Here is a 19623-nt window from a genome sequence, read left to right on the forward strand (position 1 = left end):
CCAAGGTCCGGGGGTGAGGTGGTGTCCTGAGGATGGGAGGGAACAGGCAGTTCTCATATTTTGAGTGTGACCCAAACATCTGTGAGCTCAGGGAGGCCAGTCCCCTTTGCACAGAGTTGAGATTTTTACTCTGCTAAAGTTAACTTCTTCTTTTTTTTTTTTCCTCAGTAGAGAACATCAGTTTCTGTGTATTTGGCCTGATTTCTTTCTCTGCTTTTTGAGGTTAAGGAGATTCGAAAGTTTAATTTTAATGGCCATACCGTGTACATTACACTTCAGCTCAAGCCTGGGTAATGGAGCATGGTGACCTGGGTTTCTGGATCCAGTCATTCCTGATGTCCGCACTCGCTGAAGGGGCAGGGTGGGGTGCGAGGCAGGAGCTGTACGAATGTCTGCTTCAGGCATTTACTTCTCAGGAAGGCAACCTCTCTGGGCCTCAGTTCCTCATCTGTAAAATGAGGTAGTTAGACTGGATCATTGGTTTCCTGGGACCCATGGAGCTCTTGGAGGTGCCTCAGGAGCTGCCAAGGGGGACACAGGCAAGCTGTGGGCAGGCTCTTGTCCTCTTCCCTGACCTCTAGCCTTCCTTTTTTTTTTTTTTTTTTTTTGAGATGGAGTTTTGCTCTTGTTGCCCAGGCTAGAGTGCGATGGTGCAATCTCAGCTCACTGCAACCTCTGCCTCTTGGATTCAAGTGATTCTCCTGTCTCAGCCTGCTGAATAGCTGGGATTATAGGTGGCCACCACAGCACCCAGCTAATTTTTGTATTTTTAATAGAGTCGGGGTTTCACCATGTTGGCGAGGCTGGTCTCGAACTCCTAACCTCAAGTGATCCACCTACTTCGGCCTCCCAAAGGGCTGGGATTACAGGCGTGAGCCAATACACTGTCTTCCTATTTTTTAATATGTAAAAGTCTCAGCAGGATTTTTGTCTGAATAAAGGATTCCATTGCTCAGAAACAAGTGTGAACACCACCAGATGACCGTTCTGTTCCACCGAGACCTGGCCTCCTGAGGTTTCTTGATTCTCCCACTGCCTGTAGGACTCCAGGCAATTCCATCCTGCTTAGCTCTTCACCCCTTTAAAAAAGATATATATTTTTTAACTGACACGTAATAATTGTACATACTCATGGGACACGCAGTGATGTGTTAATGCATATAATGTACAGTGATCACATCGGGGTAATTAGCATATCCGTCATCTCAAACATTTATCATTTCTTTGTGTCGGGAACATTCAGTATGCTCCTTCTAGCTATTGGAAACTATATAATATTTAAATATTTCTGTTAACTATAGTCATCCTACAGTGGAATAGAACACTAGAACTTACTCCTTTTGAGCTGTAATTTTGTAGTCTTTAATAAATCTCTCCCTTTCCCTCCCTTCCCCCTACTCTTCTCAGCCTCTAGTATCCTCTCTTCCACTTTTTATTTCTATGAGATCAACTTCACTTTTTTTATTTTGGAGACAGAGTCTCACTCTGTTGCCCAGGCTGGTGTGCAGTGGCACGATCTCAGCTCACTGCAACCTCTGCCTCCCAGGTTCAAGTGATTCTCCTGCCTCAGTCTCCCGATTATCTGGGACGACAGGTGTGCACCACCACACCTGGCTAATTTTTACGTTTTTAGTAGAGACACGGTTTCATCATGTTCTTCAGGTTGGTCTCGAACTCCTGACCTCAGGTGATCTGCCTGCCTCGGCCTTCCAACGTGCTGGGATTACAGGCGTGAGCCACGGCGCTCAGCCTACATATTTGAGGGAAAACAGCCTCACCCCTTTTAATTAGCTCCTTTGAGACTCACTGTGCAGAGAGAAGGATCACTATAGAACAAGTTTGCCTGCATGCATTCAGAGAAATAACTCTGGCTTGTCACTGAGTAATTGAGTGGTCATTCCATCTCTCCTGGAATTCCTTGTTGAAACAGTGTTCTAGGTGGGAAGCCTGCACTGGGAAGGTTACCCTGCAGATCAGAACGGGGCAAGGTGAGGATAGAAATAGGACAAGGTGTGCCCTGCCAACTGTGAGGGGCTGGGGGCTCAGGCAGGTCATGTGGGCTGGCCTAGGAGAATTCTCTTTTCATGAGGATTGGTATCCATTATCGGGGAAGCGATGTTTGTGGAATTCCATCTTTGGCATTTCCTCATGAATCTCTTTTCCACTGGGTACCAACTTTTGCAGTTAACTGAAATGTACAAAACATGTCTTTGTGAAGGAAAGATGGGCCTCAGCTTAAGTAACCTTGATGTGAAGATGTAGACACCCCTCTGAATGGACATAGCCCTGTGACACTGGGCTGGCATATGGAGTGTGGTGAATTGAGGTCCTATGTACACCTCCCCAGGGCATCTTGGTGCAGGCACAATGCCATGTGTCAGCCCCCCTCTCGAGGCAAGAACAGGGCCAGGCTTAGGCCATGGCTGCAGCAGCCAACTTCCAGTAGGCCAAGCACGGAGAGGCCAGTAGATGGGACTGTGATTCTCTTAAGGGTCCTGACGATGGAACTCATGGAATGAGGGCTGAGGAGTAGGTGAGTGTCACAGAGGCTAGCTGATAATGCCCCATCTTATGCTGTTACCTCAAGATGAAGGCAAGGGTTGAGGTCTACAGGGTGATTTTCAATGGCTAGTTCAGTTACTCTGGGGTTCCTAAAGCACCATTTTGCTTCTGATTTTCCGAAAGTGCTAAGAGACAGGACAGAGTCCCATCCTCGCAACGCCAGCACAGAAATCTCTCCCTCCCAGCAGGCTTTCGGTAGTTGGATTATCCCAGATGAAGGAGGACTCATTTCTCCTCCATGAGTCTTCCTAAGATTGATTTCAGTTTGTCCTACCTTAGCAGAGAGACAGAGAAAAATAGGGATGGGGGTGGGGGGTGGTAGAGGAGGAAGAACCCAAGGCTCTGATAATTACACGATTTATCTAAGGCCATGTGGTTGACCCATGTGTACATGGTGCATACCAGGGCTACTTACTCCAAAGGCCCACAGTCTTCCGACCATATCTATCTCCCTCCCTTGTAAACACTTATTTTCCCTTCCTTGGTGGCAAGTGGGTGACTGACTTGGGCATTTGTAGTGAATGTTCCACCTGTCCAGGGTGGGCCAAGGCTGAATGCCACGTGGAAGTCTCAGCTCCTTCCCTCCAAGCGGTCTCAACAGAGTTGCCATCAGAAGTGTGGCATCTGCAGATGTCCCACCCCCACATCTTGATGAAGGGAAAGTTGGTTCCTGGGGACCCATGATGGGGATCTGGTTTGGAGAGTGGCCTCGGACAGAGCCCCAGCATGAAACTGAGGTCAAGCCAGTCAGAATGACCAACTGCAGTGTCAGTCAGCCAAGACCCGTCAGTGGCAGAACCCAGGTGGGAAGAAACAATGACAGCAGTGGTAGTGAAGGGTGGGGGTGAAGACTATGGACGTGCCTGGAGGTCTGGGGTCCAGGCATGGTTCCTCTTTATAGAGCTGGGAGGGGCACGTGGCCCGCTCAGGGGACTTTCTTCCTAAGACAGTACATCAACCTTTTGTTCTGAAGCTGTCGTGGACCAGCGCCCCATCAACCACTGTGCAACTGGCCTACATGACTGCGACATACCCCAGCGGGCCCGGTGTGTCTACACAGGAGGCTCCTCTTACACCTGTTCCTGTTTGCCAGGCTTTTCTGGGGATGGCCGAGCCTGCCAAGGTGTGTGATTGCTCTGAGTTTCCCTGCATGTAACCTGAGAAAGTTTCCTACGTGGTATTGACCATGTGCTAATTACCCACTCACTCCCAAATACAGGAAAGAATTCTGTCATCTCCATTGAGTAAGTGAGTTGCTTTTTATGTCTTTCTAGTAGTTTGAACTACACATTGTCTTTTAGGGGCTGTTCTCATTGGTGACTATTTTGTTCTAGGTGACTAGTTCATTCAGGTGACAATTAGATACCAGCTTTCTGTGAGGAACTGGGGGTATTTTCTGTCTTTCACAAAGAGACAAACTGTCCTTTTATGGGAGGACATGCATGGAGCTTAACATCCATCCTTTCATTTAATAAGATTTATTAATATATAGTCATTCATCCGGCTTGTTCTAACCTCCTCCTTCAAAAAAGCAAAGTTCTCATATTGAATAGATGACTGCAGAGTCAAAGAAGAAATGACTCAGTAGAATTCCTTCAGACATGAGCTCGCTGGCTGCCAGGGTGCTCATACAGGTATTGTTGGTAAGGTAGCCCAGGAACAGAGCACCCTGAGTCTCTTGGTTAGCAAAAGTACTTAATATTATACCATAGAGCACTTCTAAAAAGTCCCAACTAAGATAGATGATACTTTCTGAGATACTTTCTCTTTATTACTGAACATATGAATTTTTTCTTGTTGCTGAGGGTTTTCTGTCAAGTACTTAATAATCTGTTAGCAAACACTCAGACATTTTTGAAGCTCTCATTAATGGCAGGAGAGATGTTTTATAATGCACGTAAATCCTATTTTTTCCCCTGTTGTAAGTTTCATGAAAACATTTTTCATGGAAGCGTTGCCAAAGTGAAACGTATTTGTAAGTGCAACAGATAGAAACTAGGGAGTTAGTGACTAGATAGTTAATGTTTAGCAAGTTTTGAATTACTATTCCCCAATCAGAAGCAGGTTCCCATAGATTTGAGTAAGCGGCTTAAATTATTGAGAATTCTGAAAGAGATCCCATTGTCCCTGGTCCTGGTGGCTGTTTTACAGATGTGGATGAATGCCAGCCAAGCCGATGTCACCCAGACGCCTTCTGCTACAACACCCCAGGCTCCTTCACATGCCAGTGCAAACCCGGTTATCAGGGAGATGGCTTCCGTTGCGTGCCCGGAGGTAAGGTGGTGGGACATTTGGGAATTGGCAGCCCATTGCCCTATCCATGAATCCAGAGCATGTGGCCCTGGGAGAGACGGTGAGGTGGGAAAATAGGAGGCTCCGTGGAGAGTTCTAAGGGTTGTTGAAGAGGGAGATCAGAGCATGGACTGCAGTCTTTGAAATGGTAGAACATCATGTTCATTGCCTATAATCCCAGTACTTTGGGAGGCCAAGGCGGGTGGGTCACCTGAGGTTAGGAGTTCGAGACCAGCCTGTCCAACATGGTGAAACCCCCTCACTACTACAAATAGAAAAAGTAGTCAGCTGTGGTAGCTCATGCCTGTCATCCCAGCTACTCAGGAGGCTGAGGCATGAGAATCGCTAGAACCTCAGAGGTGGAGGTTTCAGTGAGCCAAGATCGTGCTACTGCACTCCAGCCTGGGTGACAGAGTCAGACTCTGCCTCAAAAAAAAAGAATATAGCTGACACCTTAGACTGGAGTTAACCAGTTTTATTATTTATTTTTCATTACTGCTGCTGTTGTTGGTTAGATGTATTCATGCCACTATAAATGTTTTCAATTAGAGATAAGATATTTTCATCTTATCACTTTTTAAGCAGTTAAAAACTATTAAATAGGTTGGGTGAAGTGGCTCATGTCTGTAATCTCAGCACTTTGGGAGGCCAAGGCGGTGGATCACAAGGTCAGGAGTTCAAGACCAGCCTGGCCAAGATGGTGAAACCCCATCTTTACTAAAAATACACAAATTAGCTGGGCATGGTGATGGGCACCTGTAATCCCAGCTACTCGGGAGGCTGAGGCAGGGAATTGCTTGAACCTGGGAGGCAGAGGTTGCAGTGAGCCGAGATCATGCCACTGCACTCCAGCCTGGGCAACGGAGCGAGACTATTTCTCAGAAAAAAGGAAAACTGCTTAAGTAAGCATCCCCTTCACTAGCCTGTGAGCCCACTGAGGACCTGTGAGCTCATTGAGGGTGGTGCATATACGCTTTATATTTATATGTTTCCAGCAGCCAGTGGAGAATTTGGTATATGGTGGGGCTCACAGCTATTTACAGCTGTTGAAGAAATAAATGGATGCACTAGTCCATTCCTACAACAACATTTGAAAATATTTGTTTATCCTCACTCTCACTAAGACTAGTTTTTAGAATAGTTGTCAATCAAAAAGGAGAAAATATCAGATTAAGAGTTAAATTTTAATGTGTAATAGCACATGTTGTTAGTCTGAATTATTTTCTTCTGCTTAAAACAGGGGTTAGCAAACTACGGCCCATGGGCCAAATCTGGCTGTCTGGCTTGTGTAAATAAAGTTTTACTGGAGCACAGCCCTGCTTATGTATAGTGTGGCTGCTTTCATGTCACAAAAGCAGAGCTCAGTAGTTGTGACAGAGACTGTAAGCTCTGCAAATATAAAAAGCATAAATAGACTGGGCACCATGGGCTCTCGCCTGTAATCCTAGCATTTTGGGAGGCCAAGGTGGACAGATTACTTGAGTTCAGGAGTTTGCGAGACTGGCCTGGGCAACATAACGAGACCCTGTTTCTACAAAAAATGCAAAAATTAGCTGGGTGTGGTGCGGCACACCTGTAGTCCCAGCTACTGGAGGGTCTGAGGTGGGAAGATTGCTTGAGCCAGGGAGATCGAGGCTGCAGTGAGCAGAGATCACTCCACTACACCCCAGCCTGGGTGACAGAGTGAGATCCTGTCTCAAAAAAAAAAAAAAGTATAACAGCCCGCTATGTGGCTCTTGACAGAAACAGTTTGCTGACTCCCGGCTTGGATAAACCCAGGCAAGGCAACCTTTTGTTCCTGAAATTATGGGAACAAATACCACTTCCCATAGATTTTTAATGGGTAGGTTACATAGAGAAGAGTTTATGATCATTTGAGTCAAGACATTCCAGCTCCTATTAAAAATGACTAATATTCATCCAGCTTAAAGAGAAGCAGATGTTTCAAATTTTGGTTTTTTGTTTTTTTAACCTGACTCTTTGTCCCCTCTTGAAAGCTCTGTTGAGTAAACAGAAACAGATCCAGACCTGTAGGCCGGGATCTAAAGATGGGACAAAGATAAAACCAATCAGGGCGCCTGCCAGGATTGTTTATAGATTTGATTTTGTTCCCTTAAGAAGTTTAACATTTGGTTATATACCGGAGAGAGCCTGTACTAGAAACGTGTAAGAATGTTCACTGCATATTGTTTACAATAGAAAAAAATCTAAATGACTGCAAACAGGAGGAAGGAACAGATGACTTTTCATATAATCCGTACAATGAAATAACAGAAAGCAGTTAAAATGAATGAACTAGAGTTCATGGTCTCAAAAATGGTTCATAAGTCTCAAAAATGTAATGTTGAGCAAAAGAAATTATGAAAGGATACGTTTAGCATGGCCCCCTGTGTATGAAATATAAGCCTATATGAAAAGAAACCTACATGTGTAATGTAATGTACATACATAAGAAAACTACAGTCTGCATAGTGAATGAGAAATGAAAAGTTTAGGACAGAGGTTACGTCTCCAATGGGAGAAAGGGAACTGGGATTGGGGAGGGACACATGGGGTGTCTTTGTCTGTTTAGGGCTACTATGGCAAAATACCGTAGACTGCGGGTTTGTAAACAACAGAAACTTGTTTCTCAGAGTTCTGAAAGTTCCAGAGATCTGGAAAGTCCAAGATCAACGTGCTGACAAGTTGAGTGCCTGACGAAGGCTCACTTACTGGTTCACAGACAGCCAGACATCTTTCTGCAGTGTTCTTGCGTGGTAGAAAGGGCAAGGGCCTCTTTGGAGACTCTATTATAAGGGCACCACTAATGCTATTCATGAGGGCCCCCTTTCATGACCTAGTCACCTCCCGGTGCCTCACCCCCTAATGCCATCACCTTGGGAGTTAGGATTTCAGCGTATGAATTTGGGAGGGACATAAACATTCAGACTGCAGCACAAGAGCTACATTTGTGTTTCTGTTGTTTTATTTTCCAGTCGGAATATGAATACAGAGATTTTCATCATATTATTCTAAACTGTGTATGACTAAAATACTTTATGAAGGCTGGGCGTGGTGGCTCATGCCTGGAATCTCAGCACTTTGGGAGGCTGAGGCGGATGGATCGATCACCTGAGGTCAGGAGTTTGAGACCAGCCTGGCCAATGTGGTAAAACCCTGTCTCTATTAAAAATACAAAAATTAGCTAGGCATGGTGGCATGTGCCTGTAATCCCAGCTACTTGGGAGGCTGAGGCAGGAGAATCGCTTGAGCCCAAGATGGGGAGGTTGTGGTGAGCCAAGATCGCGCCACTGCACTCCAGCCTGGGTGACAGAGAGAGACTCCATCTCTAAATAAATAAATAAAATACTTTATGAAACATTACATAGAGAAAAGTAATGTGTAGTGTCATCTGGACTCCTGGTACCTATTATAGTGAAGGACAGGGATCAAACAGCAGTTATTTGGTACTTACTGTATACAGAGTATACAGAGGGGGCTCGTTTCCAAAAGAAAACTAAACTGGCTTTGAAGGTGAGCCAGTTAAGATCACGGCTACTGCAGTGTCGACGGATGACAGGCAAACTACAAGAAACTGCGATTTGTTCCCCTCTGTCTTCTGCATGCTGCTCCACACCCCATGAATGGATTTAAAGTCAGTTTGGTGGCTCACTTTTCTCACTTTCTTTTAAATGGAATGCATGAGATAGAAAACAACAGTCTAGAGAATATCAGAGTGTGCAGAGTATATGTAGTAGGAGTGAGTATTGTTTCATGAAGCAATATTTGTGTATGCGCATGGATGAGTGCATGCCAGCATGCATGCATATGTGCGCACATGTGTGTGGGTGTGGGTGTCATGTGCGCACATGTGTGCGCGTCTAAGTGTGCACGTGTGTACACGCACATGTGTGTGCTCATGTGCGTATGTCTACGTGTGCATGTGTGTGCGTGAGTGTGTGTGCACATGTGTGTGCTCGTGTGTACATGTCTAAGTGTGCATGGGCTGCCATATGCGGCTGCTGAGTAAAATGTGTTTCTTTCTGTGGGTCACGGTTAGAAAGTTAGAAAGCCAGCATATTAGTTCTCTATTGTTGCATAACAAATTATTCCCAAAGTAGCCACTTAAAACAATAAACATTTATTTTCTCACAGTTTCTGTGGTCAGGCGTTCAGGAGCAGCTTTCCTGGGTGGTCCCTGCGTCCAGGGACTCTCATGAGGTTGTTGTTGAGACATCAGCCAGGGCTGTGGTCTCCTGCGACGGCAAAGAAGGAGCCCCATTCAAGGACCCACGTGGTTGTCAGCAGGCCTCAGTTCCTCAAAACATGGGTCTCTCTACAGGGATGGCTAAGTATCTTCAAGACCTAACAGCTGGCTCCCTCCAGACCAAGTTGAGAGAGAGAAAGAGAGAGAGAGACACAGAGACAGACAGGCCAAGATGGAAGCCACAGTGTTGTTGTTTTTGAGATGGAGTCTCACTCTCTTACCCAGGCTGGAGTGCAGTGGTGTGATCTCTGCTCACTGCAACCTCCATTTCCCAGGTTCAAGCAATTTTCCTGCCTCAGTTTCCTGAGTAGCTGGGACTACAGGGATGTGCCATCACGCCCGGCTAGTTTTTGTATTTTTAGTAGAGACTGGGTTTCACCATGTTGGCCAGGCTGGTCTCGAACTCCCAACCTTGTGATCTGCCTGCCTCAGCCTCCCAAAGTGCTGAGATTACAAGTGGGAGCCACCATGCCCAGCGCCACAGTTGTTTATAAACAAATCTTGGAAGTGACAAGTATAGTTTCTGTTGATCTCATCAGTCTCAGGCCATCCCTCTTGCAGTGTCATGGGAGTCTGCCCAAGCATGGAAGACCAGGTTGTGGGAAGAATGAGGGCCATCTTGGAGGCTGGCCACCACAGCCACTGACCCTGACTTTGCCTGAACAGCATCTGAGGAAATGTAACTGGCTAGGTTTTTGTAACGTAGGGGAGTTTATTAGAAGATCAAAGAGAGGCATAACGTAAATGTACATTGGGCTAGAAATGTAAAACCTGGCCCTTAAGGGCAAACCCCAAGCCTGCAGATGTTGGGTCCCTTCGCTATACCCTTGGCACCGGTTTTGTTTACCAGCATTCTGCATCTGGATCTGGCACCACACATCTGAGGCAGGAAGAAAATGAGAGTTCAGGAAGCACGGCTGCAAGGAAAGATGAGAACATGTGGGACGATACAGCTCAAAGGACAGAAAGCCGAGGAACAACATTACGCTGTTGTATGCTTTTGGTGTGTTAGGCTTCTGTTGTTTATGTTATAGTTTACACTATGTTTCGAGCAAACCCTGTGTCTGAAAACTGGAATTTCTGAATTAGAGCTGGAAAGGACACTAGGAAGTGTGTTCTTTATCCTATTTGTTTTACAAATAAGGAACATGAGGTCTGAATAATTTCTTAGTTTACAAAAAAAGGTTTATTGAATCTTTTGTTTTTTTTTGAGACAGAGTCTCACTCTGTTGCCAGGCTGGAGTGCAGTAGCGCAATCTTGGCTCACTGCACACTCCGCCTCCCTGGTTCAAGCGATTCCCCTGCCTCGACCTCCTGCGTAGCTGGGATTACAGGTGTGCACCACCATGCCCGGCTAACTTTTTGTAGAGACCGGGTTTTGCCATGTTGGCCAGGTTGGTCTTGATTTCCTGACCTCATGATCCACCCGCCTCAACCTCCCAGAGTGCTGGGATTACAGTCACGAGCCACTGCGCCCAGCCATATCTTTATTTTTTTTTAAGAGCAAGACCTTGCTGTCACCCAAGCTGCAGTGCAGTGGTACAGTCATAGCTCATTGCAGCCTTGACCTCTTGGGCTCAAGTGATCCTCCCGCCTCAGCCTCCTGAGTAGCTGGAACTACAGGTGTGTGCCACCATGCCCAGCTAACTTCGTTTTATTTTTTTCTGGACACAGAGTCTCAGTATTCCCAGGCTGATCTTGAACTCCTGGCCTCAAGTGATCCTCCCACTTTGGCCTCCCAAGGTGATGATTATAGTTGTGAGCCACTGTGCCCAGCCAAATTCTTTATATAAAAGAATTTTCTATAGCAGTTTTTCTCAAAATTGAGTTATATATGTATATAGATATACATATTTCTATATACATATGTAGTTATATATAGATATACATATGTATATCTATATAGAGACATATATCCATATATGTCTATATCTATATATAAAATATGTATATAGATACACATATATCTATATATATAACCTCATATGTGTGTATCTATATACATAAATAACTATATATAGTTATACATATCTATTTGATATTAGATATCTATATGTATGTGTCTTCACTAAAGATTGCCTCCCCAAAAGAATACGAATCGATATCTACAAACGGTAGTTTAAAAAAGTGAAATTTTTATCTCATGGAAGGGTTAATAATAAAGTAATAGCTAATACTTATATAGCACATAATTTTTGCCCAGTATTGTTTTAAAAATTGCAAAATATAAGGTAAATTAGAAGACATCCTTTTTAGTAGCTGAAATTTTATGTGAAAGTGTATGGCATATGGGTCATTTTGCAATCAGAAAAGAACATGGCAATTGATTTGAATATCTTGAGAATTGTATCTTTCAAAATAATGATCAGTGTTCTTTATGCTTTCCAAAAGCAGTCATGTAGGTTCTTGTGTTTAGACTGCTAGTAAATAAGTAAGTATGCTTTCAGCAGAGCAAAACACTCTTGTATCTTCAAAAAAAAAGTATTACAATTCGCTTTTGTGATTTCCCGGCTCTGTCCCTGTCCCTGTCCCTGCCTATATCTGGGCCCTCTCTTTCCTGGTCTCTATTGTCCCATCCTGCTTAAGTTGTTTTTGGTTGGTTGGTTGTTTGAGACAGAGTCTGGCTCTGTCACCCAGGCCAGAGTGAGGTGGCGCAATCTCAGCTCTCTGGAACCTCCACCTCCCAGGTTCAAGCAATTCTTCTGCATCAGCCTCCCGAGTAGCTGTGAGTGCAGGTGCACACCACCACACCCAGCTAATTTTGTATTTTTAGTAGAGACAGGGTTTCTCCATGTTATCCAGGCTGGTCTTGAACTCCCGACATCACTGATTCGCCTGCCCCAGCCTCCCAAAGTGCTAGAATGGAATGCAAATCCAAGATCAAGAATGTACTTTCTTCTTACTTCTCCTTCTCGCTAACCAAAAAGTATCTGAGACAGGTCTCAATCGGTTTAACAGTTTATGTTGCCAAAGTTAAGGACATGCCTGTGACACAGCCTCAGGAGGTCCTGATGTCACGTGCCCAAAGTGGTCAGGCCACAACTTGGTTTTATGTATCTTAGGAAGACATACGACGTCAATCAGTACAGGTCAGATGTATATTGGTTTGGTCCAGAAAGGTGGGACAATGGGAAGCCGAGGGTAGGGTGGGGGCTTCCAGGTCATAGGTAGATTACAAGAGGTTCTGATTGGCAATCGGTTGAGTTTTTATCCAAAGACCTGGAGCCAATAGAAAGGAATGTCTGGGTTATGTATGATAAGGGGTTGTGGAGACCAAGGTTTAATCATACAGATGAAGCCTCCAGGTAGCCGGCTTCAGAGAAAACAGATTGTAGCTGTTTCTTACCGGACTTAAAGAGCGTGTTTTGTTAGTTGTTTTTTTTTTTGGTTTGTTTGTTTGTTTGTTTGTTTGTTTGAACAGAGACAGAGTGTTGCACTGTTGCCCAGGCTGGAGTGTAGTGGCGTGATCTGGTTCACTGCAACCTTCTCCTCTGGGTTCAAGCAATTCTCGTGCTTCAGCCTCCCAAGTAGCTAGGATTACAGGTGCCTGCCATCATGCCTGGGTAATTTTTGTATTTTTAGTAGAGATGGGGTCTCACCATTTTGGCCAGGCTTGTCTTGAATTCCTGACCTCAAGTAATCTGTCTGCCTCGGCCTCCCCAACTTCTGGGATTACCGGTGTGAGCCACCGTGCCTGGCCTGGTCTTTTGGTCTTAAGGTCCATGTGAATGGCAATGACACATGGCCGACCTTCCCCTTCCTCTCATGGCCTGAAGAAGTTTCATAGCTTTACTTTGGACTGCCCTTGGCTGAGAGGAGAGGTCCATTCAGATGGTTGGAGGACTTGGAATTTTATTTTTGGTTTATATTCTATTTCATGTTCCTCTCATTCTCTTTGTCCCCCCACCTTGAGAAAAGTCACCCCAGACTTCCTGCCATTCCTCAGATAAGTATCAGGTCTTGAATGCTTTCTTCCCTCGCAGTTCGAACTAGATGAGTAAGAAGGAGCCTGCCTGAGTCATCAGTTTCTCAACCAGAAATACACCAGGAAAAGTGTCTTTAGCATCCCCACTACCCCCACCCCATCCACCAACCTTTAATGGAAAGTTTCCCATGGGGGCCTGGGGGCCTCCAGCAGGGGGGTCTCCCTAGAGCCCTGGCTGCTCCCACTGTCTGCTGGCCCAGGAAGTCCACCGAGGTCACAGCTTTCCATAAACACACTTGAGATTCTATTTCCTGAGTACAGTTGAGGTTTTCCCCTCCTTTTTACAAGGTCAAGATATAGTACTTCAAAGTTCCACTGTAAATTCCGGATCCCTTGAGATTTTGTGTGTTGGCCAAATACCTTGGGTTGTTTTTTTCTCTTTTTGAGACAGAGTCTTGCACTGTCACCCGGGCTGGAGTGCAGTGGTGAGATCTTGGCTCACTGCAACCTCCACCTCCCAGGTTCAAGCAATTCTCCTGCCTCAGCCTCCTGAGTAGCTGGGACTACAGGCATCTGCCACCACGCCCAGCTAATTTTTGTATTTTTAGTAGAGATGGGGTTTCACTATGTTGGCCAGGCTGGTCTCGAACTCCTGACCTTGGGATTCACCCGCTTCAGCCTCCCAAAGTGCTGGAATTACAGGCATGAGCCACCACGCCTGGCGGCCAAATACTTTGTTAACACAACTCTGTCAGCCGCATAAAGTGGAACAACCCCTACTGCCTGAAAAGTTCTGTTTGGCCGACAGCACACAGAATGCCAGTTTTGTTTTCTAACTGGAAAAGCACCACCAGGAGCAGATGGGATTGGCAGGAAAATGGGTCTGTGGATGCACAGGTGATTTTGGTGAATGTGCTAAAGTAATGTGTGTACATAGCTGTTGTCATAAGAGGTTCCATGTGTGGGAGCCATCCTGAGCACTGGCAATGTGGATGCCAGATGCCAGAGAAACCCAGAGACCTAAGTTCTCATTTGAACTGAGCCAACAACCAGTGCTGTGGCCTGAAGGAGTTTCAGCTTCTCTGAGTTTCAGTTTTCTCATGTGGTGTAAAAACTGCAGCTGCTTATCATGTAGGATTGCAATGAGAATCAAATGAAATATGTCTGTGAATGGAAACGGCTTATATGAAAACTCTAAAACCCTATGCCAATGTAAGAGTTTGAGGAAGTAAGCACGTTTTACATTCAAGAATGAACGAAACCAGACTTTTTTTTTTTTTGACAGAGTTTTGCTCTTGTTGCCCAGGCTGGAGTGCAATGGCGAGATCTCAGCTCACTGCAAATTCTGCCTCCCGGGTTCAAGTGATTCTCCAGCCTCAGCCTCCCGAGTAGCTGGGATTACAGGCATCTGCCACCATGCCTGGCTACTTTTTGTATTTTTAATAGAGCCAGGGTTTCACCATGTTGGCCAGGCTGGTCTCAAACTCCTGACCTCAAGTTATCCGCCTGCCTCGGCCTCCTAAAGTGCTGGGATTACAGGCATGAGTCACCACGCCCAGCCAGACATTTTTTATTCTAACCAGATGGCTTGCTTATATCTTTGGTGCTTCCTACATCAATTTTTTTTTTTTTTTTTTTTTTAGTTAGCCTCTGGGACAAAAGAAAAGCACATATGATTTTCTCTCTCCAGGTTCAACAAACACTTTTCTGGCATGCTAACTGCTTCTCACCAAGGGAGCAACCCCGTTAAGGATGCCAGCATGAGAACTGGCAACACACTCATGGAATGTCACTGTGGGTGCCTTGTGGCGATCCAGTCGCAAATGAACATCTGGGGGCAAAGCTCCAAATGCCTCTGTGTGCTTGTCTCGTCACTGGCTCCTCAAACAGTCCTGTGAGCTCCGTTATCACCGCCATACCCATTCCACAGCTGCAGGAGGCACAGCTGAGTCTGTATCATTGACAGGTGCAAGGTGCACCAGGAGTAATGGAACTGAGGCCAGGTGTGGTGGCTCATACCTGTAATCCCAGCACATTGGGAGGCCGAGGTGGGTGGATCATCTGACATCAGAGTTCAAGACCAACCTGGTCAACATAGTGAAACCCTGTCTCTACTAAAAATATACAAAATTAGCCGGGCATGGTGGTGGGCACCTGTAGTCTCAGCTACTCAGGAGGCTGAGACAGGAGAATTGCTCGAACCCGGGAGGTGGAGGCTATAGTGAGCCGAGTGTGACTCTCCAGCCTCTCAAAAAAAAAAAAAAAAAAAAAAAGAAGTAGTAATGAAATTGAGAATCAAAAACATTCCCAGGTGCAAAATTCTGAGAAATATATAATATTCTAGTCTATGTGATTATAGCATAATTTTTATTACTAACATTTTAGTATATATTAATGCACACATGTGAACATATATACAAATAAACACGTATTTCCCCTTAACATAACTAGTAATGCCTTAGAGCAACTACTCCCTATAGGCCAAATCTGGCCCACTGCTTGTTTTTGTAAATGAAGTTTTATTGGGATAGTCACACTTGTTCATTGATGTATGAAACATGATTGCTTTCATGCTACAGCCACAGAGTCGCATAGTTGTGACGGAGACCTCATGGCCCACAAAGCCTCAGCCTCCCAGGTAGCTGGGACCACAGGTGCATGCCACCAAACTCAGCTAAGCTTATTTTTTTGTAGAGGTGGAGTCTTGCTGTGTTGCCCAGGCTGGTCTTGAACTCCTAGACTCTAGTGATCCTTCCTCGTTGGCCTCCCTAAGTGCTGGAATTACAGGTGTGAGCCACTGTGCCTGGCTGAGTAGATGCTTCTTGACTAAGGTGATTTTTCAGGCTGACAAGGAACAGATTTGTTCAGGGAGACAGACAAGGAACAGCTCCTTAGACACAGGTGTGGTGTGGGCAAGCCCAGAGCACCCTGGGAGCTCACAGAGGGGACTGGACTCAGCGTTGGGGGGCGGAACAGGCTTCCTGAGGGAATTAAGTGCCTAAGCCGATTTCTGAAGGATTAACCAGACAGGGAGAAGGAGAGGCAACAAGACATGGATGACGTATGGCTCTTAGCAGTCAGTGACGTGGGGATTGGGCACTTCCTGTCAGTGTTCGGACGTGTTGTGTGTTCGATACTGCAGAGGTTACAACTGCGGACTGGTGACTGAACTCTAACCAGTGTGGAACCCGCTACAGCCTGGTGTATTTGAAGTTGTTTATTCCAGGCCATAGCTGCTTATTAGCAATTCCATAGCTTTAGGAGTGCAGTCGTCCCTCCGTATCCATGGGGCATTGGTTCCCGAAGATACAAATCCACGGGTCCTCAAGTCCCTGATAGACAATGGTGTAGTATTTGCGCATAACCTATGCCCACCCTCCCGTATACTTTACATCATATCTAGATTGCTTATACTCCCGAATACAATGTGAATGTCATGTAAAAAGTTGTTATATTGTATTGCTTAGGAAATAGTGGCAGAAAAGAAATCTGTACGTGTTCGGTACAAATATAATCATCCTTTTTTTCCCCAAATATTTTCTATCTGTGGTTGGTTGAATCCACGAATGTGGAACCCATGGATATGGACTGTTCACTGTATTTCCCTGTCTTAAGATCTGAGTTGTACAGTTTAAAGGTCAATTTTCATGCCAAAAAGTAGGGCATAATGACAGGACAACATACAAATGTTGGTAAACACACTTGGTGGTATCTGGTCCCTGAAATCTTTGGCCTTGACTTAATGTCTGTTATCAAGAAGCTGGAGATGCCAGCCTGGCCAACATGGTGAAACCCCATCTCTACTTAAAATATATCAATCATCCAGGTGTGGTGGTGCTTGCCTTTAATCCCAGCTACTCGGGAGCCTGGGGCAGGAGAATCGCTTGAACCTGGGAGGTATAGGTTGCAGTGAGTTGAGATTGTGCCACTGCACTTCAGCCTGGGCAACAGAGTGAGACTCCCTCACACACACACACACACACAAAAGAAGCTGGAGACTTTTTTCTAAAATGACACATTTAGAAAAAAAATTCCTTCAGCTAAAACCCAGTGATGTTCATCAATGGGTAAGCAAAATATGATCTGTCCATACAACGCAGTATTATTCAGCCGTGGATAGGAAGGAGGTTGTGATAACTACCACTTGGATAACTGAGGACATTCTGATAAATGAAAGACACCAGAACAAATGTCACATGTATGATTCTGCGTATATGAAATATCCAGGATAGGTAAGTCCACAGAGATACTGAAGATTGGTGGTTGCCAGGGGCTGGGAAGAAAGAGGAAACAGAGATCAACTAACTGCTTAATGCAGATGGGCTTCCTTCTGGTTGGTGGCTACTCAGCATGGTGAATGCGCTAGATACCATTGAACTGTTTACTTAAAAATGGTTCACTCGGAGGGGCGTGCTCACTCCTGTAATCCCAGCACTTTGGGAGGCCAAGGTGGACGGATCACCTGACACCAAAGTTTGAGACCAGCCTGGCCAACGTGGTGAACGCTGTCTCTATTGAAAATACAAAATTGGCCGGGCGTGGTAGCAGGTGTCTGTAATCCCAGCTACTCGGAAGGTTGAGGGAGGAAAATCACTTGAACCCAGGAGGTGGAGGCTGCAGTGAGCTGAGATCGTCCCATTGCACTCCAGCCTGGGCAACAGGAGCAAAACTCCATCTCAAAAAAAAAAAAAAAAAAAAGTTCACTTTATGTTATATCAATGTGCTTCAATTCTTTTTTTTTTTTTTTTTTTGAGACGGAGTTTCACTCTTGTTACCCAGGCTGGAGTGCAATGGCGCGATCTCGGCTCACCGCAACCTCCGCCTCCTGGGTTCAGGCAATTCTCCTGCCTCAGCCTCCTGAGTAGCTGGGATTACAGGCACGCGCCACCATACCCAGCTAATTTTTTGTATCTTTAGTAGAGACGGTGTTTCACCGTGTTGACCAGGATGGTCTCGATATCTTGACCTCGTGATCCACCCGCCTTGGCCTCCCAAAGTGCTGGGATTACAGGCTTGAGCCACCGCGCCCGGCTGCTTCAATTCTTTTCGTCTCAATTTTAAAATAATGTTTTAGGAGTAAAAAGGAGATGTAAATATCATTTTGTTGACAGTTAAACCTATTCAAGAATAATGATGTTTTGCATTTTGAAAAATTGATGAAACAAAAGCCAGTGATGCGCAGACAGGCCTCGTGGTTCTGAGCGAGCTGGGGGGACTCCTGCAGCCCCACCAGGGAGCACGGACGATGACACACCTGACAGCTTTCTTGTTGCCTGTGTCTCTGACAGAGGTGGAGAAAACCCGGTGCCAGCTCGAGCGAGAACACATTCTCGGCGCAGCGCGGGCGGCCGACCCACAGCGACCCATTCCTCTGGGACTGTTCGTTCCTGAGTGCGATGAGCACGGGCACTATGCACCCACCCAGTGCCACGGCAGCACCGGCTACTGCTGGTGTGTGGATCGCGACGGCCGCGAGGTGGAGGGCACCAGGACCAGGTCCGGGATGACGCCCCCGTGTAAGTGGGTGCAGGCTGTGTGTGGGCATGTGCCTGAGAAGGACCTCCGGGAGCAGAATTGCTGAACACCCACTTGGCTCTTCTGCTGGCCCTAAAGCTTGAGCTGCCCCATTGGCTCCAACCCCACTTCCTCCCTCTGCACCCCTCTTCCCTCTCCTCACTCTCCCCGCTCCTCCCCATCCTTCCTCTCCTCGTCATCCTCTCTGTCCTATCCTCTTTCTCTCTCCCCACACCCCCACACACGTGTAGGGTGTAAATACCAGCGGGGCCTGCCGCAGCAGTACCCTTAGTGGTAGCAGACAGGCTGTGTGTGCTCTGGGTTCTCCAGAAGAACTCTCTGCCAAGGCAGGCCTGGCGGTGGAATGTTCCTGCGCTGGAATATGGCAGGGGTGGTGGGGACCGACCTGACCCCTTCCCCAGGGCTGGGTCCCAGGCGGTGGGACCTGTGCGCACCCTTGTAACGCTTGCCTCCTTCAGTCGCGCCCTACGGCCTTTAGTTACTTGGGTTGATTTTCCAATCCAAGGAGCAAACATGAAGCTTTCTGCATGAGCTGGTTCTAAGACCGTCACCAGAGGCAGTGGGAAGCTGCCGTCCTGGGGGCCAGCGGCTCTGTGTGAGGCCCAGACTGGTGGCTGTGTGACTCTGGACAGACACCTTCCCTAGCCTCAGCGTCCTCAGCCTCCACCTCAAACATGAGTCAAAATTACCCCGAGAACGATTCCCAGCTCTAAAATTCTGCTTCTGTTGCAAATGTAGAAATTGGTCATTGTCACAAATTACCAAAAAAGAATGTAATGAATCTTTGAATCTCCACTCGCAATTTAGCTAGTAATCATAGATTGATCTCTTATCAAATATTTCCCCAAACCTGCTAAGAAACAGTAAAACAATTACAAACTTCACTCACTCACGCAGGCCCCATTTACCGACGGGCCAATGCTGTGGTCGGTACTAGGATATCAAGAGGAAAATCACAGTTCTGGGCCCCCAAGAACCAGAAATGACGGTGAATAAACAGGAACAGTGGACAGGGGCCGGGGAGCTGAGGAGGAACCCTGGCTTGTGTGGGGCAGGGCAGTGG

General features: G+C 46.2%; 1 protein-coding gene across 2 annotated transcripts in view; it reads left to right on the forward strand.

Moving 5' to 3' along the window:
• NID1 (nidogen 1) overlaps positions 1 to 19623 on the forward strand; it is an 85005-nt gene that overhangs the window by 51428 nt on the left and 13954 nt on the right. Inside the window, exons 11-13 of one of the 2 annotated variants that reach the window (XM_035281512.3) lie at positions 3536 to 3685; positions 4714 to 4836; positions 18314 to 18541. In XM_035281512.3, coding sequence (XP_035137403.2) covers positions 3536 to 3685; positions 4714 to 4836; positions 18314 to 18541 — 501 coding nt within the window. The remainder of the gene's footprint in view (positions 1 to 3535; positions 3686 to 4713; positions 4837 to 18313; positions 18542 to 19623) is intronic. The other variant, XM_078357289.1, reaches the window with a different exon arrangement.

The sequence above is a fragment of the Callithrix jacchus genome, chromosome 19, assembly GCF_049354715.1.
Source record: "Callithrix jacchus isolate 240 chromosome 19, calJac240_pri, whole genome shotgun sequence".
Taxonomy (NCBI): Eukaryota; Metazoa; Chordata; class Mammalia; order Primates; family Cebidae; genus Callithrix; species Callithrix jacchus.